Here is a 27,440-nt window from a genome sequence, read left to right on the forward strand (position 1 = left end):
AATAGATGGGGAAACAGTGGAAACAGTGGCTGACTATTTTTTTGGGCTCCACAATCACTGCAGATGGTGATTGTAGCCATGAAATTAAAAGACACTTACTCCTTGGAAGGAAGGTTATGACCAACCTAGAAAGCATATTAAAAAGCAAAGACATTACTTTGCCAACAAAGGTCCATCTACTCAAGGCTATGGTTTTTCCAGTGGACATGTATGGATGTGAGAGTTGGACTATAAAGAAAGCTGAGTGCTGAAGAATTGATGCCTTTTAACTTTGGTGTTAGAGAAGACTCTTGAGAGTCCCTTGGACTGTAAGGAGATCCAACCAGTCCATCCTAAAGGAGATTAGTCCTGAGTGTTCATTGGAAGGACTGATGTTGAAGGTGAAACTCCAGTACTTTGGCCACCTCATGCGAAGAGCTGAGTCATTGGAAAAGACCCTGATGCTGGGAAAGATTGAGGGCAGGAGGAGAAGGGAATGACAGAGGATGAGATTGTTGGATGGCATCACCCACTCAGTAGACATGGGTTTGGGCAAACTCTGGGAGTTGGTGATGTACAGGGAGGCCTGGTGTGCTGCAGTTCATTGGGTCACCAAAAGTTGGACATTACTGAGCAACTGAACTGAACTGAAGTCTCTCCTGTTTAAGTTGATGTGGTATGCATCCTTATGTTGTGCTGGTTATCTCTACTCTTCCCTTGAAAAGATGCATCATTTCTAGAAAGCATTGTTTTCACCTAAAATAAAATTTATTAGCAAAAAAATTTCCAGAAGAACAATTAGTTGACTAATGGGAGAAGAAATAGTATTTCTTAAGAAAGAAAAAAACCATGCTGAGCACTTTTGTGGTTAGTAGTGATATAGTTAATATTTCAGCAAATCAGATATAGACTAAACTGAAGCAGAGTACTTCTTAGTATCAGGTATTTTTGTCACCTTTCTGGTTCCATTAGGGTGACAAAATAGTCAGATGTGTCTGTTTTCATCAATCATCAATATTATTGGTAAATGCATAGTCAGATTGCAAAGGTATGAGTCATTACTCAAATATACACACTGGCAGAATGAAGCAGTGAGCTGGAATAGTCTCAGATCTCTCATTTCTGTAGAACTTAAATGATTAGGGAGATCCCAGCCCTCTCTAAGCATCACTGGAAGATTTAGCAAACTCTTACAGAGCCCCCAGCAGCTGTGATTTCCTGTGTGATCTCTGATGGCACCTTGCTCTTGCAGGGTTAGTATGTTTATGCTCCAGGCACCTGAGAAAGCTTCACCATTAACTGGTCACCTCTGGGACAGTTAGAATGTTATCAGAACTCTGACTTTCATCCTTTCTATTCTGAACCAGCCTAAGGTTAGAAGATGTAATTTTTTGAGATTTTTATTTTTCCATTTTAGGCAAAATAATTGAGTTTTCTGACTTGAGAGTCTTTTCCCAGTAGACCAGAATGCAGCTAGGAAAGTAAACAAAGGAGCTTGTTATATCACCAAGAAATTTGAAAGCTCTTCTCTATGATTATATTACTAAAACTTAAGAGAATTATGTGTAATTGGCCAAGAAGCCTGTGTTTATTAGACCATAAGTAGAATTTCCTTTTTTTTTTTTTTCTCATTAGACTCTGTAGGCTGTGGTGAGGGAGAAGGCACTGGCACCCCACTCTAGTACTCTTGCCTGGAAAATCCCATGGACGGAGGAGTCTGGTAGGCTGCAGTCCATGGGGTCGCTAAGAGTCGTGTCACTTTCTCTTTTCCCTTTCATGCATTGGAGAAGGAAATGGCAACCCATTGTAGTACTCTTGCCTGGAGAATCCCAGGGATGGGGGAGCCTGGTGGGCTGCCGTCTGTGGGGTCGCACAGAGTTGGACACGATTGAAGCAACTTAGCAGCAGCAGCAGCAGCAGGCTGTGGTGAGAGCGGTTGATGCTCATTACTTAGACAAAATGATGCCTATCCATTGCTTATGCAGAGGTTGCTGAGCTTTATCTCATGGCCACACATCTCTTTGGTGCAGGTGGCAGTGATTTTGATGGTGTTCTAAATTCTGTAGAGAAAGTATTAGCAACTTTTTTCTGTAAAAGCTCAGATAATACATACTTTAATCTTTATAGCCATATGATGTCTGTGGGAGCTCAGTAACTCAGCTATTGGAGCATGAAAGCAGCTGCAGAGAAGGTGTAAACTGATGAATGAGGCTGTGTTTCAATGAAAATTTATTTATAAACCCATCTGATGGGCCATGTTTGGCTTGTGGGACATAAGAGCGTAAAACTGATTCAGTGGTGTGGCTGAAAGCTCATACCAGCTTCCTCCATCTCCCTTGGGCCCCATGTTGAATATTATAACCTAGATTACAGAAGGGGAAAGCTGCTTTATTATTCTATCAAGTCTGGATCTAATCAGAAGCAGAATCCCTTTTTGAGGGCCTTTGCACTTCTTCTTTCAGCCCTGTGTGCTTGTAGCCAGAGAACAACATGGCTTATACCTTACCTTCCTCAAGGTCTTGCTCTAAAGTCTCCTTTGCATTGAGGCCCTGACACTAAAGTTAATATTATCACTTCCCCCTCTCCCAATACCCCATCACTCCCTTAACTGCTTTGTTTTTCTCATCGCTCATACACTAGCATTTATTTAATGCATAAATGCTCCATGGGGACACTCATCTCTATTGGATTTTGTTTACTGCAGTATCCTCAGCAGCTGGAAGGTTGCCTGGCAGTGGTAGATAACTCAGTGTTTGTTGTTGGAAAACACCTAGTGTTAGACATCATTTCTTTTCAGTTTTCCTAAAACATCAATTTTTTAAAAAATTTATAGTAATGTAATAAAAACTAAACTTCAAACACTGTAGTGATTGTAAATCTATCTATTCTATTGATAATGCTGGTGTACATCAGCAGAGCAAGGACTCTCAGTGTGCTTATTGAAATTCTGTTTAATTTCTTAAGACAAGTACAAGTGTTGTCAGAACACAGTTTAAAGCAAATAATAGCCATACTCAGTTATCCTTTTCCAAGTAATGTTTAAAACTGTCCTCAGTCATGAGTGACATTAAACAAAGTAATCAAATTCATAATCTGGATTTATTTCACATGATTGAGTGTCTGTTTGCTTTGAAATGGAAATGCCAGTTCTGAATCAATACACCGTATGTGATAACTGCCCAATATTTAGTAAGAAAATAATTGTATAATACCATGCAACTAGAGAACTATGGAAACACTTCCAGCTGAGCTTAAAGTATGAAATTTATTTAAGTATTTGAGTGAACTAATTATAATACAGATTTATATTATTGGTTTTAGAAAATAAATGAAGAAAAACTTAGTAAAATGTTAAACTTGGGCCTGTTATTAGTGTTTCAAACAGGTCAAGCAAATGAAAAAATAAATAGTCTTTTGTGTTTTAAAAAAAAACAAAACTACTGGTTTTGAGGATGAAATACCAAGTCTCTTTCCTTCCTCTTTCCTATTTGTAACTCATAAGCTCAAGCTTTTCAGTAAGTCTGAGTAGATGCAAATATGGAAGACTGGATAGAATTTATTACAAAATTTCCTAAATATAGGACTCAGAGGAAGAGTCCTGTGAATTGCTATAAAGAAAAGAGAAACATGGTTGAATGTGCTTCTGGGAGAAGCACAATTGAAATATCCAAGAATATCTGCAATTAGAAAACCCATTGACTTCTTAACCTACTGTTTCCTAAGAATGTTTGTGTGTTCAGTATTTGGTATAATGCACCAAGCATATTTATAAAAAAATGCAATGTATCTCAAGGAATTTACATTTTATTTCCCAAGATGTTTAAGAACTTTTTTCTTGTTGTTGGTCTTCAGTCACTAAGTCGTGTCTGACTCTTTGCGACTCCATGATCTGCAGCACACCAGGCTTAATTCTTCTTTAAAAAATTATTCATTTTTTAACTATAGAGAAGCATTGTGTAGAAATCTGAGTCTGGGGCAGCAGGAGCTGAACATTTGAGGCTAATCCAGCAATGTGTGAATATAATACACTTAAACTATGGAAGAATACAATGAGCAAAATGTGTTCCTTGTCTTTTTTGTGTCTTCCTCTTAAGGCAGAAAAAAATACAAAGAAAGATAAACTCAGAAGACAAAGTATAACAGTTGGTACAGAAAGGTCCACAGAGAACAGAATCATGAGGTTACAGAGGGGCTGAGAAAACATTTCTTCAAAGATCATCTCGGGAGGAGGAATACCAGCTCAATGACCTTTGGAAAATGCCAGTTAAAACCATTTTAACTGGCATTTCTAGCTAAGTACTTTTCAGACTAGAGGGAGTGAAAAGGCACTGATATAGGTGATATCTGTATGTGCTGAAGTCTATGAGATAAATAGAGGGATTAGTTGAAGTTATTTTATGGAAGAAACAAATTAGGCTTTAGGATCAGGAGGGAAAATCAGGCAGAGAATTACATGTCCAGGTTGAACACAGAACTAGGGAAAGGGAAAAAGCCAGAGGTCAAATATCAAAAAAGGGGGCAAATCCCAAGCAGTGGTTGAGGGATCACTTAGAAGCCAGTAACCCAGGACTTGGAGGATACTGGAGCTTCTACTGTAGGTTCCTTTGTCAGAGCTGACTTCCAAGACAGTGCCCAGGGTCTCCAAGGCTGCTTCTGTGGAGTGACTCTCTGCCTGCTCTGTAGTGGGTGGGGACCTCCAGCCTCCCCACAATGCTGTCCTGTAGTCAGCCTTTCAGTGAAAAGCAGATGTAATGGAAAATTGACAAGTCTCTGACCAAAGTGAAAGTCATTCAGTCGTGTTCAACTCTTTGTGACCCCATGGACTATATATAGTCCATTGAATTCTCTAGGCCAGAATACAGGAGTAGGTAGTCTTTCCCTTCTCCAGGGGATCTTCCCAACCCAGGGATTGAACACAGGTCTCCTGCATTGCGGGTGGATTCTGTAACCAGGTGAGCCATAAGGAAAGCCCAAGAATACTGGAGTGGGTAGCCTATCCCTTCTCCAGCGGATCTTCCTGAATCAAACTGGGGTCTCCTGAATTGCAGGCAGATTCTTTACAACTGAATTATCAGGGAAGCTGACACCTTTTGAACCTGAAGTTGAATCTTAAATCTCTGACAAAAAGTATTTTTTTATACCGGAAACTATTGGCCATTTCTCAAACCACACATCACTTGTGAAGAATGTGCCAAGCTACTAAAAAGTTTCCCAATTTTATCTGTAGTTTGAGGAGAAAATTTTTAGTTTTAATGTTTATTAAAATAGCGTAACTATTTTCTGTCAGTCTAGCTAGTGAAGTGAATGAATGGAATCAGATAAAAATTAGAATTTTCAGGCTATTGCTCCTTTCCTATGTGACTCAGTTTCTCAGAATCTCTGTATGCCACACATAAAAATGTAAGGTCAATTGCATTTCCACAAATCTTCTGATTCTCAGCCACTTGTCCTTCCTTTATAGTCACCTCCAGAGTCACTTGTGCATGTATCTCCTGAGACTCTGAAATTCTGTGAGTAAACTTGTTTTGCCTTCAATTTGATCTGTTGCAGGCTTAGCAGTCATCTCTCTGAAACCTCCTGAGTTGGTTCCATCCCTTCTTGTGCTTTCTTGATTTCCTGATACTGTTCTTTACATTTTTGTTCAAGTTAGTTTGTAGGTATTTATTTTTATTTGTTTTTTCATCCTTTGAGATTTTAGGAGAAGTAGAGATAAATGGCGGAGAAGGCAATGGGAACGCACTCCAGTACTCTTGCCTGGAAAATCCCATGGACGGAAGAGCCTGGGAGGCTGCAGTCCATGGGGTCGCGAAGAGTCAGACACGACTGAGCGACTTGACTTTCACTTTTCACTTTCATGCATTGGAGAAGGAAATGGCAACCCACTCCAGTGTTCTTGCCTGTAGAATCCCAGGGACGGGGGAGCCTGGGGGCTGCCATCTATGGGGTTGCACAGAGTCGGACACGACTGAAGCAACTTAGCAGCAGCAGCAGCAGAGATAAATGCAAACTTTTAAGTGGTCATCTTAGCTAGAAGCTGTTGAGTTGTTTTATTTATTTATTTTTACAGAGTATGACTCCATAAAATAGAGAGGTCTGAGTCTTTTAACATAGTTTTACATATACCATGTCATGTAAGAACAAAACTCTTTGTAAATATTAGCAAAATTGTGAGTCACACATTGAAATTTGTACTTTATCGTTGACTTCTAAAACTCCTTTGGCACTTGAGATTTTACGTTAAAATTTGTTTTTTCTTCATTTAAAGCAGAGATGGAAGCTGGGATTTCAGAAAATTTTTGTTTTTGTTTTTTTGGCCTCAGCTCATTTTGGTTCATATTATTTTGGAAACAATCATTTTGGTTTGGTTAAAAGTGAAGAAATGCACTCTAGAAATACACTTTAGAATAGAAAAGTGCTGATATTTTATAGAAATATTATAATTCCTTGAATGTGTATCTATAAAATACTTTATACTAATACTGCAGGATTTAAAAGCTTCGTACTTAAGAGCTATGTGATTAAGTGATTAGCTAAAATAAAAAAGAGCTGTTAAATAAAAATCTGGATTTTTTGGAAATTGTACCAAAAATATTGAGCCTAGCTAGGGTTAGAGCAGAAAATAAGATAAAATATGCATAGGCTTCTTCAGCACTATGTAAATAAGGCAGGTGAATCTGAAATAGCATATTTATGATATCTTTTTCTTAGATATTTTTGAAATAATTGAGAAGTATGTTTGTGATGATTAATAAAAGTCATAAATTTTGACTTAGTTACTTTTCAGTTGTGTGATATTTAAAGATGACAATTTGGTAGCCTCTACCACTTTAATGTCATTGGTTAGCATACTGATCGAATTTTTAAAGAGTTAAAAGATATATTAAAAAAATAAAAACCTTGCTGGCACTTCAGATCGAAATTAAATAGGAGTGCCTTCATGGAAGTACTTCATAGAGATTTAATTGTTTGTATATACACAGTTGTTTAAAAAGAGCTTTTAAAATACACAGTTTTTGAGACAATAAAAACCAACACCAGGTGGCGAGACTGTATTTAAGATAGCAGTTGAAGCTGCCCTACCAGAACTCAAGGGAATAGCTTATAGAAATCAGTAACACTGCACCTGCCTTATAAATTATTGTAAACAAAACTTCTCAAAACAATGTTTCCCTTTAGGATCCTAACAACAAAATAGTATAAAACCTAGGCTAATATTTTTTCTTGTCTGCTTTAACCTTTTTTCCTGAAGGAATTCTGAAGTACTTTGCAGAATTGAACTCACATATCAAATGGGCGGAGGTCAAATGTTACTGCGACCTGAAGGAATATGCAAGATACTTAGCTGTAAAAATGTGCCAGCATCTGTTCTGAGTAGTTGTTAAGAGCACAGACTTAGGGACCAGACTGCCTGAATTTTCTTCATAGAAATGATCTCTATTAATTGTGTGACTTGGGTAAATTATTTAACCTTCCAGTCCTTCAGTGCCTTCATCTGTAAAATAGGAATATTTTTGCCTCCTATGGTTGTTTGGAGGATTAAATGAATTAATATTTATGTATAGCTTGCTACAGTGTCTAGAACAAAGCACTATATAAGTGTTTGTTATTTTTATTATCAAAATTATTGTGCCAAATAAGTTCTTTATTGACTGAGGTTTTAAAATCTGTGTATAATAATTTATCAGTATTTCAGATCTAATTTGTGTCATGTGATAGGAACACAGACTGGAGTGACATTGTTTTTATATCTTGTCTGTTTTCAACATTTACTAAATAAATTGTTAATTGAAATTTAAGGGAAAGGTATAAGTTATGTTAGAGAAAGCTTTTAAAGTACTTTAGCAACCTCTAATTGTCTGTAATAGATTAATTTTACATACTTACCTTGGAATTAGTTGCTGGATATTGAGTAGACGTTTATAAATATATGAGAAAAATATTTAATTCTTACACAGAAAAGATAATTCTTAAAAGTCAACGATTCATAACTTTCTTTTTAAATTTAAAATTGTATTGACATTTAGAAACAGTGCATCTTAAGCTCTCCCTTTTATGCAGTTGAAATTTTGGTTAAATTTTAGAGTTTGCCAGTTCAAATCCAAGTGTCCATTTGGCAGAAAGGGGACTTATATTGTGAGATAGTATCTAAGTACAAGTTCTTATCTTTAACCAATTGATAGAATTTAGTATTAAAGTTCACATGCAGAAAATAGCTAATTTAATGTTGACACATTTAATGAATAAAATAGATTATATGTGTAGTTTTAGAAACATATTCGTTGATTTGCATCTTTAAATAGGAAGATACAAAATGCACATATCTTAAATAATATATTTTAAGAAGATGTAACTGTGAAATGTATTTTAAAATTACATGGAAATATTGATGAATTAAAAAGTTTTTGTCAGAAAAATCTGATCTTTAGTATTTGAAAAGAACAAAATAAATTAACGGTAAACTCGTTGAGTTAGTAATTTATTTTCTCTATCCATAAAATGAGAATTTGAGGAAGCATCTTACAATGAGAAATACATTTATTTGTTATTCTATGCACTAGATATTGAGCATATTTTATATGCTAGAAACTGGTAGTCATTGGTTTTACATTGATTAAAAAGACATGGTTTCAGTGCTCAAGAATCTCAGTATCTATTGAATAGTAAGGGAAATGGAGGACATAAAATAAATGTATAATTGAAAATTCTCCTAAGTGTCATTAAGAAATGGAGCAAGAGGCCAAAGCAACCTGAAGGATTTGCGTTACTCAACGGTGGCCACTTAGGGGAATGACTTTTGAACTGAGATCTCAAGGACAAGCCAGCTATGTGAGGAGCAGGCAGCATTTTCTTGGCATATGGGAAGGCCGCAAGACAAAAAAGAATCTAGAGAGAGGAGACAGTATGGTTGGAAGACAGTGTCCACAGAATAGGTACCCACAGATTGGATGCCTGGCTGGATGAATGAATGATAGCAGAAATAATGTTTTAATGGTAGGATCGCAAAGTGGCTGTCTTCAACTACAGAGCAGTTGATTTTTCAGCTGCCACACTCTCATTCCATTTCATTGTGGGCTGGGATTTGTCTTATTTACCTGATCTTCCATAGCTTATTAGACAGATTTAACCTTTATACTGTGCAGTACCGCAGCAATTAGAAGCAAAGGATTAGAGACATATCTAATCCTTTAGATACACATCTCACAGCATCTTAAAAACATAGTGCTAAGTGAAAAAAAGTGAGAAACAGTGAGATCTGTAGCACCATGCCATTTATGTAAATTAAAAATACATGTTTTGTGAACTTATGGTAGTGGGAGGAAGGCATAGTTAGGGAGTTTGAAATGGACATGTATGCACTGCTGTATTTGAAAGGGAATAACCAGCAAGGACCTACTATATAGCACATGGGACTCTGCTGAATGTTGTGTGGCAGCCTGGGTGGGAGGGGAGTTTGGGGGAGAACGGCTGTATGTATATGTACGGCTGAGTCCTTTTGTTGTTCACCTGAAACTACCATGACATTGTTAATCAGCAATACCCCAATACAAAATAAAAAGGTAAAAAACATACTGGGTTAAAATGGCTGAACACATGCAATAGTCACCTGGCAGTTGAGAAAATCAAAATGGTTGGAGTATCTTAGGAGTTGAGTCTCTCAGAGGCAGAGGTTTTGGTTGACTTTCTTCAGAAAGCCAAGTATTAAGTGTGTTCTTTGTAGTCAGTGCCTGGGAGGAGAAATGTAGCTAGGCATGTGGTAGCATCTCTGACTGATCTCTGAGCTGTCTGCCCTCCCTCTTCCCCTACTCATTTTCCTGGATGATGCCTCAGACCTCAAACTGTCTATCCACATGCTAATGGAATTCTAAGAAAACTTTAAGTCCAAGTGACTGCAACTGAACAGTCTTAAGTAAGACAGGTTAAAGTAAGTTTTAAACTTCTTTTTAGTCCGTGCTTTGGCAGGTTTTGAAACTCTGAATCTAACTCTGAGGTTTCAGAAGTTTTCCCGCCTTCTGCCAACCTTTCTTTTAAAATACAGATTATTTGAGTGCTGGTCAGTTGAGGTTTTACTTGTCATCTTGCTGTTTCGCTAAGGGGACATTTGCTTAATCATGTCACTCTTTTAGTCAACAGATTCTTTTTTAGTACCATATTTGTCTCTGTGTTAGCTGCTGATCATATAGTAGAGAATGAAATATCCTTGGACTTTGTCCTTGTAAAGCATAAGGACTGGTGTGGGAGTCAGCAACTCAACAAACATAACTACAGACTGTGTTAAGTGCTATGAGGAAAAAGAGAGGGTGCTTTCAGAGAATAACTTTGTGATTTGCTTTGGATTGGTTTGTCAGTGGAGGAATGTCTGTGTGGGTGGTTAAGTGGAACTCTGAAAGATAAGGAGTAGTTAGCCAAGGAATTAGGGGGGTAATGGAAGGTCCTAAGGCCTTTATCTCCTACAGATGTTGATTATTTTTATTCTAAAATGGGAGATTATATGCACTACTGAACTCTGCTTCTGCTAAGTCTCTTCAGTTGTGTCGGACTCTCTGCGACCCCATAGATGGCAGCCCACCAGGCTCCCCCGTCCCTGGGATTCTCCAGGCAAGAACACTGGAGTGGGTTGCCATTTCCTTCTCCAATGCATGAAAGTGAAAAGTGAAAGTGAAGTGGCTCAGTCGTGTCCGACTCTTAGCGACCCCATGGACTGCAGCCTACCAGGCTCCTCTGTCCATGGGATTTTCCAGGCAAGAGTACTGGAGTGGGGTGCCATTGCCTTCTCTAGTTTCCTATTCATCATGTAAGGTGGGCAGACGCCTGACACAAAATCTTGATTTCTTGAATTAGTGTTGAGATTGTGTGGGAGGGAGGGTGTCTAGTTACCTGCCTTTAAGTGTGACAGATCAACATGAAATGAGCCTAGTGATTTTATTCAATGTATAATTATTGTGTATTTGCTTAGTATTTTTTACCTTGTAACTCTTAATGCTGGCAATTTGAAGAACCCTTGGGTTCTGTGAAGAAAGTAAAAACCAACACTGTTGAATGTTGCAAGGTTAAGAGAACACGTGGCACACCAAGAGAAGTTAAAAAGAAGCAGAAGGTTGAGGGAATAAGCCGGAAAGAACAAGGTAGTTGGTTGTGGTTATATAATTTTAAGCTTTTGTCATAGTCTTACTACTTCGTGATTAACCTTTTGAGCTCTTATCATAGTCTTACAATTTCATGATTAACTGAAGGCTTATATGCGACAATGTTGTCCACACCAATGGATTTTGAAACTTCTCTCAGATCAATTTGCTCTAATTTTATCTAAGGAGAATAATTTGGCTAATGATCAACGTGGGCGGCTTGCTGTATTTCATTAGTGTAACAAGTGTGTGGGCTCAGGAAGTAGCCCGGAAGACAAGTTCTCCACACTTTCTGAAGTGTTTTTTCTATCTTTAAATCTTCTGAAAACCACAGAAAGTTATACAATTTCCTTAACTTAAATGTGTTAGAAAACTGCAAAAGGAAAAGGTAGACCTGGTTATCCACTTAGTTTAGAGATGACTTTTAAAATAGGAAGTTTTTGTATATTATCTGTAATAAAGGCCAAAGGTATCTCGATTATGTCAGTTCACGCTGAGTCATGTAGAGAATAGACAGTCAAAACCTTTAGGGCTGTCTGACTTTGGTGAAAGGGACTGAAAAATAAAAACAAGCCCAAGTAGAAGTGGGTCTTCAGTTTTCCCTTATATAGTCAGGGTGATTTTTTTCCTCCTTTATGCCTAAATAGAGAACATATGATGACATAATTTTGCTTTGCTTCTCGAGTCAACAACCATTTCAAACTGCATTTGCCTTTCATATGATTCTTTTTCTCAAAATGTTAATGTTTCAGCGAATTTTGGATGATTGCAAATGATTCTCTATATTTAGACAGGGCCTCTTCAGCTTATTTGATCAGAATTAAATATATCTATGTAAATCCAATTGACAAAGCTTTGTTATTTTAGCAAAACATTATTAATGCTCCAAAGCAGAGATTTAAAAGCTAAGATAAAATGTTATAATCTTAATGAAAGATAAAAATTCTTATTATTAATGTTTTCATTAAGGGATTATCCCTTTAAAGGATATGATGTGATGATCGTGTTTTTGTCCACACTTTACAGGTATGGGAATGACACAGTAAGTTACAGTTTAAAAATGATGACCCTGTTAGAAGTATCCTTTTTAAAAACACCTAGAAACACTGATTAGAAAGTGTCATTGTATGTATTTTCTTTCCTTTGTACCATTGCCTAAACTGCATCGTCACAGCCTATTTTCTTCACTGTTTTAACAGCAACAAATGGGAATGTACTGAAACACAGTTATGGTACAAATGCATTTAAAATCCAAGTTCATGGTTCTTAATAATGTGAAATGACAATTTCATGTGTTTTACAGAAAACGCATGTTTCAGAAGAGATGGGTGAAATTTGATGGCCTTAGCATTTCTTATTACAATAATGATAAGGTAAGTATGTTTTACAGTTTTAAAAGATTGTCCTGTGTGTGCTGAATTTATTTCAATAAACAAAGCACATGATTTGGTCTTTAGGTGTTGGATTATCAGGATGAAAAGAATTTGCATAGAGTAAAACACTTAACTCTTTTCATAGGTTAACTTTTTTGTGGTGCATAAAATTGAGATTTTTAAAAACTTACGTATCTAACAATTATTTGTGGAGAATCTCCTGCAAACTACTAGAATTGCTATAGATGATATACAGATATATAAGAAATTGCCTTTATTTTAGGTAGCACTAAGAATGTTTAGAGAACAATACCACAAAGGAGAAGTTACTTTGTTCTCTAGAAGGGCTATGAAGGAACCAAGGAATGCTTCTTGCACGAGATTTCAAATGGCCATGAATTTTGAAGAAAGAGGAGTTTGTACGTAAACAGGAAGAACAGGACTTGATAGTTGATAGAATGAGTTGCCCAGATTCTTTGGTGGGAAAATAGTGAATGTGAGGGAGACTAATGGCTGATGAAGCTGAGAAGGTTGGGTTTGGAGTTCCAGCTCATTGAAAATCTTAAAGTGCAAGGGCTTAAAATGTATTCTTTCAGCAGTTGAATCTTAATGACATGTACTGTTTTCATCAGGTGCTTCTTCATTAGGTATGAGAATGTCTTTATTCTTAAGAGCTGTAGACTGAGATATTTTGGAGTGAAGTGTCATGAAATCTGAAAATGTCTTGAATTTACTTCTCTATATATACTTTATATATAAGCATATTTATATATTATAGATGTATATGTATATGCACACGTGCATAATTAGGTAAAACAAAAAGGTTTCAATGTTAACAAATGTCAAATTGAGGTAGAGGTTATGAATGTTCATTGTACTAATCTTTCAACTTCTATGTGTTTGAAAATTTCCTTAAATAAAAAGTTGGTACTAATAAATATACCTTATTTTTTTGTTAGTCAAAATCATACAATTTTATAATCTTAACTGCACATTCTTTTAATATACAAACAACAGTTAACCACATTCTCTTATTTAAAGTTTATAATCTAAAATCATCTTCTCATTAGAGATTTTTCACTGCCTTATATTGGTGTTATTTCTGGCTTGAACATTGAGGTAGATTGCTTTTCATATATTGATTCTTTAGTGCTACAAGACGAAGAGCATAAGCTTTTAGAAATAAAGTAATACACACTGCAGGCTAAAACACAGGATAGTAGGAGGTTTAGAGAAGTGTTCACTGGTTTCACTTTGCAGGGATCACTATAAACCATCAGGTAGGTTTAAACATGCCTCTTTAATGTTTGCAGGATGATGAGATGAATATTTGTAAATGCTAGTTTTCTACCTTAGCTGCTGTTTTTAGTTTGCTTGTTGATTTGAATATCCAGGCAGTTTCTGTACGTAGGGTGGTTATAATGTATGCTCTGTACCTGATGCAATCTCACCCCTGGTTTTCTTCATCACCTGTGCCCTTCTCTGATTTGCTTGAAATGAGGAAGGAAACTATTCAGAAGTGAGACAGGCTTCCCTGTCATCAGGCTCATTATCCCCTTCTGGGGGAGAGGATGTCTAGTATCTCTGACCAACCAGATTCATTCTGTCCTTTAAAAGCTCATTTCAACTGCATTGAGGAGACGAGCACATACCTGCCTTGATGCAATAAAGATGATGCAGCCTTGGCTTGAAATCGAGACAAAAAGTTTATGATAAAACAAATTATTATAGGGATTTCTATGGTGGTCCTGTGTTTCGGATTCCATACTCTCAATGCCAAGGGCCTGGGTTTGATCCATGGTTGGGGAACTAAGATCCTAAGCCGTGTGGTATGGCATATATATGTATATAACAAATTATTTAGCTTCACATTAAAATTTTTTAAAATGTTAAATTGTTTCCTATGGCACTTTTTTCCTTTACTATTCAGATGATTGGTGTCATGTTGGCAAAAGAACCCCAGGACCACTAGATTAGGTGTTTCCTAAAAGGAGATGTGGTTTCTGTTGTGACCCTTCTGGCTGAAGGGCTGGATTGGTGGACTGGGAAGAGAGGATTGTAAGGCCAGTGAAAAGAGGGCACGGGTGGGGCCATAGCTGCCATCTCAGCTGGGTGTGGAGTTTTCATCACTAGTTGCAGCTCCAGGGCTCTTGAGCGCAGGGTCACTAGTTGTGGCACATGAACTTAATTGCTCTGTGACATGTGAGATCTTCCTGGGCCAGGGATCAAATCTGTGTCTCCTGCATTGGCAGGCAGATTCTTCACCACTGAGCCACCAGGGAAGTCCCTTCCAGTGTTTAAATATACACTTGAGGGGCATGTGGCCGGGCTTTCAGGAGGTAGTTTGCAGAGTTGCCTATTCCCTTAGTTTTCTTCTGCTTTTCTCAGTGCCACTCAATCATGTCTCAGCAAGGCCTTTTCAATTGTATTACTGAAAATGGCATCATCCCAGCAGGTTTGATATCTTGTCACCTGCCAAGAGATCTGACTCACCCTCCTCTCACTCAGCTGTGGGCAGAATTGCCCCGTGGTCCTTTCATTGTCTGCAAGTGGTAGATAAATGACAAACTTGACCTAAATATCTGTGTGTTATAGGCTCCGGGGATGCTTTAGAATTTCTTTCCTTCAGGAAAATTTTACACTCTGAAAAACGCAGGCATTTTGAGCCTGGTGTCATTGAGTTTCCTTTTTTTTCCCCCTCTGTATTGTCTTTATCGTGTGCTGGAAGGGAAATGTAAAGTCACCTCTACAGTGTTAAAAAATTTCGAGATTGATCTTGATAATTCATAATAGTTATAAATGAGCCTTTAGAGAAAGTGCAACTTCCTAAAGTTCAAGTGACATAATACTTTGCTTCTTAAGTACATTTTGATCACTTCTGGGGGATTCATTTTTCTATTACTCTTCTATAAGTACTGACCTGTTAAACAACATTATTGTAGATATGTGGGTGAGTTGTTATGTTTTTAAGGAATTAAAAAAAAAAAATTCTATGAAGAGATTTAGTGGAAGGAAAATCTCCTTTTTAAAATTCCTGTCTTTCCCTACAATGCCGTTTGACTTTTCTCTACTGAAAAACTGGTTAATGGTAAAATTTTATTCAACAAACAGTTAATTATCCCATTAGAGATATGTGTTTTATAAACTCCTCTAATCCTTAGGCAAACTGCAACTTGAGAGTGGACCACCTAGAAGTGATAATTGCTTTTGAATACTCTGAATTTTTCATTATCTGGTCTCAGCCAGTACAGACTTACAGTCAGGTAGACCCTTTCACTGTTCCAAGGGTGCTGGGCCTCTTCACGTCTCTCAGGCTGCCTGACAGTGGAGAGACAGTCTCTCCCTCCTGTCAATTCCTAGAGTCCTTAGTAGTCTAGTACAGCTTGGTACCTGCCTGTATTTATTGAATTTTTCTTTGCTAAACCAGTCATGTGATGTCTGTCTGTACAGGGACTTTTTTCAACAGTATCAGGGTACAACTGTGAAAAACTTGGGCATATCTTTACATGTAGTCTCACCTCTATGGTTTTGCTCTTCCTCTGAATCCATTAGACATTACAGTCCATGAAAATCCTGTGCAAACTTCAAGGCCCATCTTGTTCATCTTCATGAATCTTTCCTTTATTCTCTCCAACTATGGCATTTGAACAATAATAAGCAGGAAAAGTGAGAAGGAGCACTAGCTGAAAGTAGGGAAGCAAATCAGGAGAGTGGGAAGTAAATAAGGCATTAATTTATCAGGATGTAGGCTGTATAGGCTGGTGGAAGTACTAAAAAATAAATTTAGAAAAATACTAAAAATGAGCTGTCAGAATTTGTATGATTATGATTGATTGGACATAAGATTCATTCATTCAGAAAATATACAATACTGATTATGTGAAAGGTGGTGAAGGAAATAGAACTATGATGCACAGTCAGTTTAGAAAGATTGTATTAATCAGATGATCACAAGTAAATATAAAGATCATCATTTAAATTAGAGTTAGTAGTTGTTACAGACAGAGAAGGCAATGGCACCCTACTCCAGTACTCTTGCCTGGAAAATCCCATGGACGGAGGAGTCTGGGAGGCTGCAGTCCATGGGGTCGCTGGGAGTCGGACACAACTGAGTGACTTCACTTTCACTTTTCACTTTCATGCTTTGGAGAAGGAAATGGCAACCCACTCCAGTGTTCTTGCCTGGAGAATCCCAGGGACGGGGGAGCCTAGTGGGCTGCCATCTCTGGGGTCGCACAGAGTCGGGCACTACTGAAGCGAATTAGCAGCAGCAGCAGCAATTTTTATAGAGGAAGAGCACAGGTTCCTATTAAGGTTTTCTTCCTGGATCAGGTTGAGGGGCCTGAGAGAAAAGCCGAGTTGGAGAACTTTTTTCAGGAATATAAATTCCCTGGTGGCTCAGAGGTTAATGCGTCTGCCTACAATGTGGGAGACTTGGGTTCGATCCCTGGGTCAGGAAGATCCCCTGGAGAAGGAAATGGCAATCCACTCTAGTATTCTTGCCTGGAGAATTCCATGGACGGAGGAGCTTGGTGGGCTACAGTCCACGGGGTCACAAAGAGTCGGACACGACTGAGCGACTTCCCTTTCATATGCTGAAACAGGAAAAGAAATGGAAGCAGTAAGTATGTGAAGACGGATATGTAAAATGGTGCCTTGCAGAACAGAGTGTGTGGTGTCACTGGATTGAGGAGAACCATGATGTGTGAAGGAGCTTCAGGAATCAGGAAGTAGCGGGGAGCAAGTTGACATTGTAGGGGACTCCCAAGTCATGTGGGTGCAGAAGAGCAGCCCAAGTCAAAGGCTATTCTGTTGAAGACTAATTGACCAAGAAGTGATATCTTAATAGACCATTATAGATGAAGATAATTCAGTTTTAGAGTTTGAGGTGCTTATGGGACAGTTAGAGGTACCATGGATGATGCAAAAATATGGGAGTGGATTGGGTAGAAATAGACAAGGAATAGAGGAAGAGACAGATTTTAGAATTCTCCCCATAAAATTGGTAGTTGAAATAGTAAGAAGGGATTTTTTTCCCTTAGGAAGAGAAGCTAAAACCCCCAAAATGGAAAATAAGGAGAAGAAAAAGTTATTCTGTAAGTACTCATTCCTTGACATCCCTCTCCTTTTTCTAGGAAGTTACCTCCTCATATTCCTAAATCACAATTCAAATATCTTACTTGATTTTGGCTGCTTAAGAGGACAAAGGAACATCTTCAAGGCATTGTTATTGAAGATGACATAAAGATGAATAGGGTTTTGATGGATACGTGAAGTCAGGGATCGGGGATAGAGGAAGACAGCGGAGCAGAGGAAACTGTCAAATAACTAAGAGGGAATACCATGAGAATATAATGTATGTCCTCAACTGGCAGAGGAGAAACCTCCCAGGAGACCCATCTTCCTGCTCATGCAGCTGTCTTTTACCCATCTGCTGTGTACAGCTGTAGTTTGCTGCTGGGAGGAATATGAACATGACACTTGTGCTCTGCATGGAATGACTTAGTAGGTTCTTTGCCTAACCGGTTGTTTCAGATCCTTGGGACTTGACTCAAAAGTAATGGCTCCATGGATGCTGGAAGAGAATTGTAGAAGAAACCTTATTGAGCTGTGTCCAAACTCTCTTGACACCCAAGACATTTTGTAATGTGACCTTGATTTATATTTTCAGCCTCATCTGTGTCCAGCTTCTTTTGATACTCAACACTTTGCATAATGTGGCCTTGATGAATGTTTTCTACGTCATCTCTTTTGATTCTACACTGCAGCTCCTCTTACTTCTCTACTTGACTCCTCTATTACTCAGTCTTTCCAGCCAGAATCTGCCACCACCACCCGGCCCCACCTCCTCACATATCTATTTGGTTAACTTAAGGTTTCTTAAAGTCAGGTTCAAATGTCACTACTTCTGTGAAAATGTCTGCTTTCTTAAAAGGAGAACTGACAGTTCTCATCTTTGTACTCTTTATTTCCCATAGTTTTTACTCACTTTTAAACTTGTCTCTCAGGTTAGTTTGTTTTTATTTTTGTTTTTGCGGCTATTTGAATGTGAATGTACAAGTACTCTTGGAATTTTTCTTTCCAACACAGGGCCCAGTCAATATTACATTGTTGGGAAGTAGTTGAAATTGTGGGGTGATTATTATGCCAAATGGTTTAGGATGGTCCAGGAAAGCACAGACTGAGAAAGTCATTGAGAATCTTAGGAATGACCTTCAAAATTGTACTGTGTATATGCCTATTGCAAACAGCTGAATCTGTATCTTTTTATTCTTTAGCCCCTGGAGACTAAAAAGTGATGCAATGTGAGATTAAGATTTTCATCATCAGAGTGTTGACTAATAGGGTTAATTGATAGAAGTCCAGTAGTCTGGTTTCTTAGATAATATTCTTGCTCACAGTGTGTAGCAAGTTTTGAAATGGTTCAGTTACAGTACCTGTAATGGCCAGCAGATGCCTGCAAACACCATAAAATCATTTTGACTAGACTGTTTTCAAAGAACATACTGCTGTTTTTCAGAACGATGTATTGCTATTCTAGTACGGTTGTTTGTAATGTGATTCATTGCCTAAATGCAGATGAGGAGAAAATTGAAAAGACATCTCACTTGGAAGAGATACTTAATATTTTCCTTTCTGGGCTATTAAGTGTATATGAGGATATATGCTGTTTGTATGTGATTTTTAAAAATTTAGATTGAGATTATGAAACAGCAGCAGTTATAAATACCATGCCATTCTATTTTTGATCAAGGGAATGTTATCTTAATGTGTCTTCTCTGTGTATCTTTTCCTCTAACCAATACAGGAGAAGTATTCAAAAGGAATAATCCCCCTTTCTGCTATATCTACGGTACGAGTTCAAGGAGACAACAAATTTGAAGTTGTTACAACACAAAGAACTTTTGTTTTTAGAGTAGAAAAAGAAGGTAAGTCTTTATCCTTATAAAAATGTTCACATGAATTTCTTCCCAGTCAGAAATTTAATAAACAAGCTAGAAATGGCAGGCAATCTTTAAATATGTTGCTTTTAATTAATTTACATTGTCTATTAGTTTTTGAAGGCCATAATATCAAAACATAAACAAGACGACGAGTCACTGTTGTTTGTTCACTGTTCTTTCATGCAACAAATATTTAGGGCAAATCTACTGAGTGCCAAGGACTCTTCTAAATTTGGGGTATATAGCAGTGAAAAAAAGTAGACAAAAATCTCTGCTTTTATGGAGCTCACTTTTAGCTGTTGATAATGCAAAGTAGTTACTTAAGGTGGAAAACAACAATTGAAAGATTGGTTTTATAAAGTTTATCTGTGGCTGATTTTAACTGAACATGCAGGCATAGTAACCATTCTAATATAGATTTTGGAGCGTCTTTTCTATTCCTTGAGTTTTTTTTTTTCCCCCACCTTGTATCATCCTATGGGTCAGTTAATGGCTAAAATTGATCTAAAAATGACATGTGGTTTGTGGATGGAGTCTAAACCTTTGTATCTTATCTTTTTTGGAAGGGTGCAGGAGAGGTAGAGATAGGGAAGTTAAAAGTTCTCTGTTGTGACCTTGACTGTCAATATATCAGTACAATAAACGTTACTGCTCTTAAATAATATAGATAAGGCCATCTTCATTACCTAAAGCATTAGATTTTAAAACCTTTTGTCATTTTAATGTAGATACTAACTTGATTTTTAAAAGTACTTCTTGGTACTTAACTATTTGAATATTGGTGACCTGGAAAAATGACTGAATATGTGGTATTTGCTAAAAGCTTCATTTTCAAAATAGTCTAATGAGGTTCATAGGTATTATAGTTAGTATCCTATTTTATGCATAAACAACAATACTAGCTATTGTGGAGCAGTATTTGTCTTTTATAAATTGCTAGACTCCTTGAACATATGTCAATGCATGGCATATAGAACACATTCAGTAAATGTTATCTGTCACTGAAAAGCTTCCATTATTACTTTAGATATTCAGTAAATAAAAAGTCCCAATGCTGTTCACACTGGAGCCACATTTTTCAGACTGTGAGTCACTCACTTCCATTTATGAGATCAACTTAGTGGTTTCAGATGGTGTCCCCAAAGCCCCCAAACAAAAACCAAACAAACATGAAGTAGAATAAGGAGTATCAAAGTGCAGTGCCTACAGCCAGGGTATCATACGTGAATACACGTATCATGCTGTGTATTGTATATGCTGCCCAGGTGTAATGTAAAAGTGTTTCTCTCTTGACTTGATCTTTAAAAAAAAGTCACGAACTATCACCTGGAGTCGAGGTTGGCAAACTGGCCTGTAACCTAAATCTGGTTCACTGCTTGTATTTGTAAATACTGTCTTACTAGTCCCCAGACCGGAGAAGGCAATGGCAACCCACTGCAGCGTTCTTGCCTGGAGAATCCCAGGGACGGGGGAGCCTGGTGGGCTGCTGTCTGTGGGGTCGCACAGAGTTGGACACGACTGAAGTGACTTAGTGGCGGCGGCAGCAGTCCCCGGACACTCTCATTCATTTACACGTTGCCTTACGGCTCTTTCTGTGCTGCAGTGGCAGCGTTGAGTAATTGCTGTAAACTGTCTGGCCAGGAAGGCCTAGGAAATTTACTCTCTGACCCTTTCCAGAAAGTTTGCCAAGCCCTAGAGTATTTGATACAGACATATGTATTGTGACTCATTGCCTGAAATTCAGAAAGTCTTCCACAGTTGTGATACTCAATATGAGACACATATTTGATATCACAGTTTCTCTGTTTCTGTATTTTCTTAAAACACACGACATTGCTCCTGTCAACTGGCTATCAGAATGGTCTGTCCTTATGTTCTGGCCTCCACTGGCCGAGCTAAATGCTAATTTCTTTGAGGTGCTTATCCTCTTCCCCTTGGCTTCTCATAGTAAAATTCACATATGCCACAGAGTCTGCATTTTAAGATAGATGTACTAAATAAAGCTTCAACTTGTGTGAAAATCTGTTTAGCCATATTTACTTGTGGCAGTTAAAAATTAAACAGACACATTTTATTGAAATAAAATGTATCAACCCACACATGTTTAAAAGTTACATGTTTACAATGGACCAATAAATCCCTCTGTGGTATGGAGTTCATCTTTATGATGTAAGCCTAGTATAAGAATTTCATGAACTTTAGTATGAATTTTTGTGTGTTGAATAAGGCTTAGGTCTTTAATTTTTAAAACCATGAAAATACTGCTTCAGTGAAAACAGACTAACCACATAGAATTACTATGTTATTTTCATTGAAAGTTGTTTTTACATAGTAACAGCTCACATTTTTAAAAGTGTAGATATTTATAGATAGATAGATAGATAAATGGCACGTATGTCTATATGTTTACTAGGGAACCGTCAGCAAGATGCTGAATGTGTTTTTATTAAGTGTTTGTCTTTTTGTCCTCCTTCCATGTGTACAAATGCTTGATCATTTTTTATTTGGTATAAACAGATATCAATCATAGTTGCTTATAAAAAACTTTGCTTCAGTCTTATTAAGAAGCAAAATCAAAGTTTAGGACAGAAAGGGGCAGTAGTTTGACATCTAACAGAGATGAATTCTTTATTTTTGGTGAAAAGATTCTGAGTGACCTATATACACAGCTCCCTTTGTCTCCCCTGAAACCAGTGTCACGATTTCTAAACTCCCATGTCACCCACTGGCATTGCTAAGAGAAGATTACAATTTGGCAGCTTTTCCCTGCAGATTTTCTAAGGTTTCAATTCCCCTGGGTTTCCTAGTGAAATGTTGTTTTCTTGGCTGCAAGTTAATTTTATTGAAATTATGAGGTCTGGAATTCTCTTCCTCAACCTAGAAAATGTAGTCTGATTCCTTTCCTCCTCAAGCAGAGCTACTGGGATTGCTCAGAGGATTGTAACAGCTAATGATCCTTCAGTTAATCTGTATTCCCTTGACACCTGTGGTAACACAGGTGTTGTGTTACTTTAAGAAACAGGTGATGTTTTCAGTGGGTAGTTCTCATAATTAGAAGAAAGCTTAAGAATTCTGAGTGGTCCAAATATAAACCCAAAATGGCTTAAAGACTTAAACATAAGACATGACACCATAAAACTCCTAGAGGAGAACATCAGCAAAACTTTCTCAGACATAAATCATGCCAGTGTTTTCTTAGGTTAGTTTCTCAAGGAAATAGAGATAAGAGCAAAAATATACAAATGGAACCTGATCCAATTTACAGGCTTTTGCATAGTATAGGAAACCATTAAAACAAAAACTCTGAATGGGAGAAAATATTTGCAAATGATCTGACTGACAAAGGCTCAATCTCCAAAATACACAAACAGCTCATACAACTTAACAACAACAAAAAACCCACTCGAAAAATGAGCAGAAGACCTTAATAGACATTTCTCCAAAGAAGACATATAGATGGCTAGGAGGCGCATGAAAAGATGTTCAAAATCACTAATTATTAGAGAAATGCAAATCAAAACTACTATGAGACACCACCTCACACCCATCAGAAGAGCCACCATTAAAAACTCTACAAATAACAAATGCTGGAGAGGATGTGGAGAAAAGGGAACCCTTCTACACTGTTGGTGGGAATGTACATTGGTGCAGCCGCTATGGAAAGCAGTACGGAAGTTTCTCAGAAAACTAGAACTACCATATGACCCAGCAGTCCCACTTCTGGGAATATACCTGGACAAATCTATAATTCAAACAGATACATGCATCCCAGTGTTCATAGCGGCCTAGTCACAATAGTCAAAGCATGGAAACAACCTAAATGTCTATCAACAGGTAAGTGGGTAAAGGAGATGCGGTGCATACATACAGTAGAATACAACTCAGCCATAAAAAAGAATGAAATGATGCCATTTGCAGCAACATGGATGCAACTTGAGACTATCATACTAAGTGACAAAAGTCAGAAAGACAAAGACAAATACAATGTGTCACTTACATGTGGAATCTAAAATATGGTGCAAATGAACTTGTCTATAAAACATAAGTAGACTCAGATGTAGAGATCAGACTTGTGGTTGCCAAGGGGTAGAGAGGGTGAGGAATAGACTGGGAGTTTGGGGTTAGTAGATGCAAACTATTACATTTAGAATGGATAAACAGTAAAGTCCTATATAGCTCAGGGAACTGTTTCCAGTCTCCTGGGATAGACTGTAGTGGAAAATAATATTTTTAAAAATGAATGTGTATATATCTATAACTGAATCGTTTTGTTATACAGCAGAAATTGGCACACCATTGTAAATCAACTATACTTCAATAATAATAATAAAAAAAAATTCTGAGTAGTCATTCCCTTTCAAGGACCATTTTTGGTACCGCCCCTTAATTGCAGATTCCAAGTTATGTGTCCACCTTAATTCTGTTTCTGTACAGCATCATACAGCCCTCTAGTGGCAGCTGTGAAACTGCAACACTAATTTTTTTTTTTTTTAAGAACACTTGGGAATTTGGGATGAGAAACATATAAATTTTCCTTACCTGTTTTGGGCAAACAGACTTACCTGTTTTGAAATCTTCCTTGTTTTCAGAAGCAATGCATGGAGCTTTTGTCATCTGGAGGAAGAACTAGAGGAGTGAAAGTTCTCTTTGGTGTACTTTGATTGCCTGTCATAATATAATAGACCTCAAACTTTGGGGTCACTGTCGAACTTTTCCTATCTTATTTGCATCCAGGCCAGATTCAGCAAATCTTACCATTTTGACTTTGGAAATATGCCTGGGTTCTAACCAGTTCTCAGCACCTCCACCATTCTCACTCTCCCACAAACCACCTTTTTTTGGGATGATTGTCATAACCTCCCATGATCAACAGCAGTCATATTTTCATTATGGTTGTCAGATCCTCCAGCAAGAAAATGCTGACCTCCCAGACAGGTCCTGTCTCCCACTTCAGAGGCTCTGTTGTCTTTCTAGCTCACCGAGAGTGAAGTCCCTGTGAGGTCCAGAAGCCCATGCAGGGTCTCACCTGTCTTTGTTTTGTCTGTGCTCACCCTCACGCACCATGCTGCAACTACAGGAGCCTCTTGGCCTGTGAACGTGCCAAACCTATGGTTGCCTTGGCGCTTGCTGCTTTCTGTGTCCTAGGACACTCTTTCTCCAGTCATCCTCCCCATTGCCTTTGCTGCTGCTACTGCTAAGTCGCTTCAGTCGTGTCCTACTCTGTGTGACCCCATGGACTGCAGCCCACCAGGCTCCTCCATCCATGGGATTTTCCAGGCAAGAGTACTGGAGTGGGGTGCCATTGCCTTCTCTGCCCCCTTGCCTTTAGGCTTTTGCAAAATCATCACCTTCTTCCTGAGCTTTTTTCTGTTATCCTACATAGAATAGTACTTTCTGTGCCCTTCTTCCTGTGTTGTATTTTATCCCATTGCATTGTCAGTGTGTCATATATATCTATGTTTATTGCCTGCCCTCTTTCACAAGAATGTAAACTTCTGGAGAGTAAGGCCAGGATCTATCTTGTTCACTGCTTCATTCCTGGTATTCAGAATAGGGCTTAGAACATAGCTGGAACTAAGTGGACACTCATATGAATGAATCATTATCCATAAGAATAACCATAGTGTGTAATAATTCCTTCTCTAATATTGATCATGGGTTACACTGAGGAATCTTTAGATTATATCAAAATTTAAGAGTACATATGAATTTTGTTAGATTCTTTTATTCATGTTTTACATGCCCCTTGTGTGGCAATCCCTCATGTAATCAATCCTATTTTGCTAATGAATGTGTCTACTGCTAAATCCAGTAGAGTCTAGGGGATGCTAAGTATCCTCTGCTGATTTTTTTAACCTTTTTATTTGTGTACTTTGAGTTGACATTCCAGAAAACCTTAACTAGCTTGAGGTTTGAGGGGATCGCTTATGTTTTTTATTTACATTCTAGCATAATCACAAGAAAGTGGCAATTTTGTTTTCTCTTTTTCCAACCTAAAAATGCTCTATTCAGAGCAAAACCATGTCCCAGTCAGAGCATATTCTCAGAGGGAGTGATGCTTAGCACGGTGCTAATAAGATCAAGATAGACACTCAATAAACATTTGTTTTTGGAAAGAATAAAAGTACCTTGGTGTGAATAGCAGGCAGAATCCAGCACAATATACAGCTTTGCCTGTGCCCAAAGGGAAATTATTATTTGTTTTGGGATGCTGTGACTTACCAAAGAATATTCCCCATGTCCAAGTATGCACACTTTGCAAATACCAATGACACTTGTAATCTCTTTTATTGTGTTTGAATTGTCTGTCTCACTGTTTATCTCCTTTGGCATGGGTTATTAAGTATAAACTGCACATTAGTATTCAATCCTGTTCTTCATGATTGTTACTTCCTATTAGCAAGTGAGAACCTCAGGAGCTAGAGAATTCTTGTAGGCTAATAAGGGCACCATTTGTTGAGATGGAGTCATAATATACTTAAGACTAAGAGTTAATGCAATCGCAAATTTAAAATTATTTCCTGATAAACTGAGATATCCACTAATAGTAGTCTGAAAACCAAAATCACTTTGGCCCAGTTCATTAAATTATGGCCTACATTTCAAAGTCAGTGATTTGTGTGGATTAACATAAACAAACAGAAAACATTATATACCATTTACTTGGCAGGAATATCTGTGTGTACTTATTGATCACAAATAATCACCAAGTGGAAAGAGTGTTGCTGTTACTGACAATGTAATACATTATCCCAGAGCAGTCTATCTGTAGATGTAAAATGTAGAGTAGGGCCTCCCAAGTGGCTCAGTGTTGAAGAATCCTTTTGCCAGTGTAGGAGATGTGGGTTTGATCCCTGGGTTGGGAAGATCCCCTGGAGAAGAAAATGGCAACCCACTCCAGTATTCTTGCCTGGGAAATCCCATAGACAGAGGAGCCTGTTGGGCTGCATTCCATGGGGTCCCAAAATGTTGGGCACAATTTAGTGACTAAACAACAAAATGTAGAGTAGCTGCTATGGATTGACATAGGCGTAGTTTCCTAAATATTTTCATGTCTTTTACTTTATAATGATGTGGGAGAAACTTGAGTCCTGATATATAGGAATAAGCACTGTTACTTGGGGATTATGTAATATCTGCAATAAAATATCATTAAACGAGTTTTTAATAAATACTTGGTCATTAAAGACACAACTAAATAGCTTTGGTAGTTTTGAAGGTGAGCAAGAATGAAGATACTTTAAAAATTAAGACTTGTATTATAAAATAACTGGGAATCCATGTTGAAATGTAAGTAAGTCTAATATGGAGACTTAATTTCAATCTACAATGACATTACCTCTAACCAGTCTTAAAAGGATCTGAGATACCAGGCAGTTTCCCAAACTTGGGTCCACCTTACTCTCCTTCTCAAAAATTTTTCCTACCTGGAATTCAATCTGTTTGTTTGTTTGTTTTCTTTTTCACCTTGATAAAACCACTTTTACATTTTTTTTTCCTGGCCCATTTTCTATCCTCCTAGAATCAGTTATACCTCAAGTGTATACCATTTCTTCTCCTTTTACATTAAACACTTATCCACAATCATGAGTATTCTCTTGTATGGATTGCCTTTATTCACATATTGCTATCCATCTGCCTAGATGCTCATGCTAGGGTGCTGAAAACCTCAGGTGGTTCTGTTAATAGAACCTTCTATTTTCTTTGATGGATTCTTGATTCCAAGCTACCTATATTCTGAGTAATTCATTTTTTGATGAACACCTGTCAAACGTACTCAAACATATTCAGAACCACAGCTGTTTTTTTTCCATTTTCATTGTACTTTAAGTCTCTATTGCCTTATTCCTGACCCCCTGCCTACCAGTTTGTTCTGTCATCAACCTAATCTTGTCCCTTTCTCGCTAAGAATTCTGAAGTGGTTTTCTTTTGCTTCCATAATAAAGACCAAATTCCTTATCCTAGGCACTGTAGGATCTCCAGCCATATTTCCCATCATTTCTTTGTGAGTTCAAAATTAT

General features: G+C 37.7%; 1 protein-coding gene across 11 annotated transcripts in view; it reads left to right on the forward strand.

The window, feature by feature from the left end:
* ARAP2 (ArfGAP with RhoGAP domain, ankyrin repeat and PH domain 2) overlaps positions 1–27,440 on the forward strand; it is a 585,721-nt gene that overhangs the window by 420,761 nt on the left and 137,520 nt on the right. For 8 of the 11 annotated variants that reach the window (XR_015165502.1, XM_086406188.1, XM_086406191.1 and 5 more), the window contains exons 8-10: positions 12,406–12,475; positions 17,518–17,571; positions 19,284–19,404. Coding sequence is in view for 9 of the 11 variants with exons in the window: in XM_086406188.1 (XP_086262314.1) it covers positions 12,406–12,475; positions 17,518–17,571; positions 19,284–19,404 (245 nt within the window). In the remaining 2 variants the exon portion in view is untranslated. The remainder of the gene's footprint in view (positions 1–12,405; positions 12,476–17,517; positions 17,572–19,283; positions 19,405–27,440) is intronic. The other 3 variants (XR_015165503.1, XM_086406190.1, XM_086406192.1) reach the window with 1 other exon arrangement.

Source organism: Bos grunniens, chromosome 6 (genome assembly GCF_055505025.1).
Source record: "Bos grunniens cultivar Pamir isolate PY7600 chromosome 6, Bosgru_T2T1.0, whole genome shotgun sequence".
Lineage (NCBI taxonomy): Eukaryota > Metazoa > Chordata > Mammalia > Artiodactyla > Bovidae > Bos > Bos grunniens.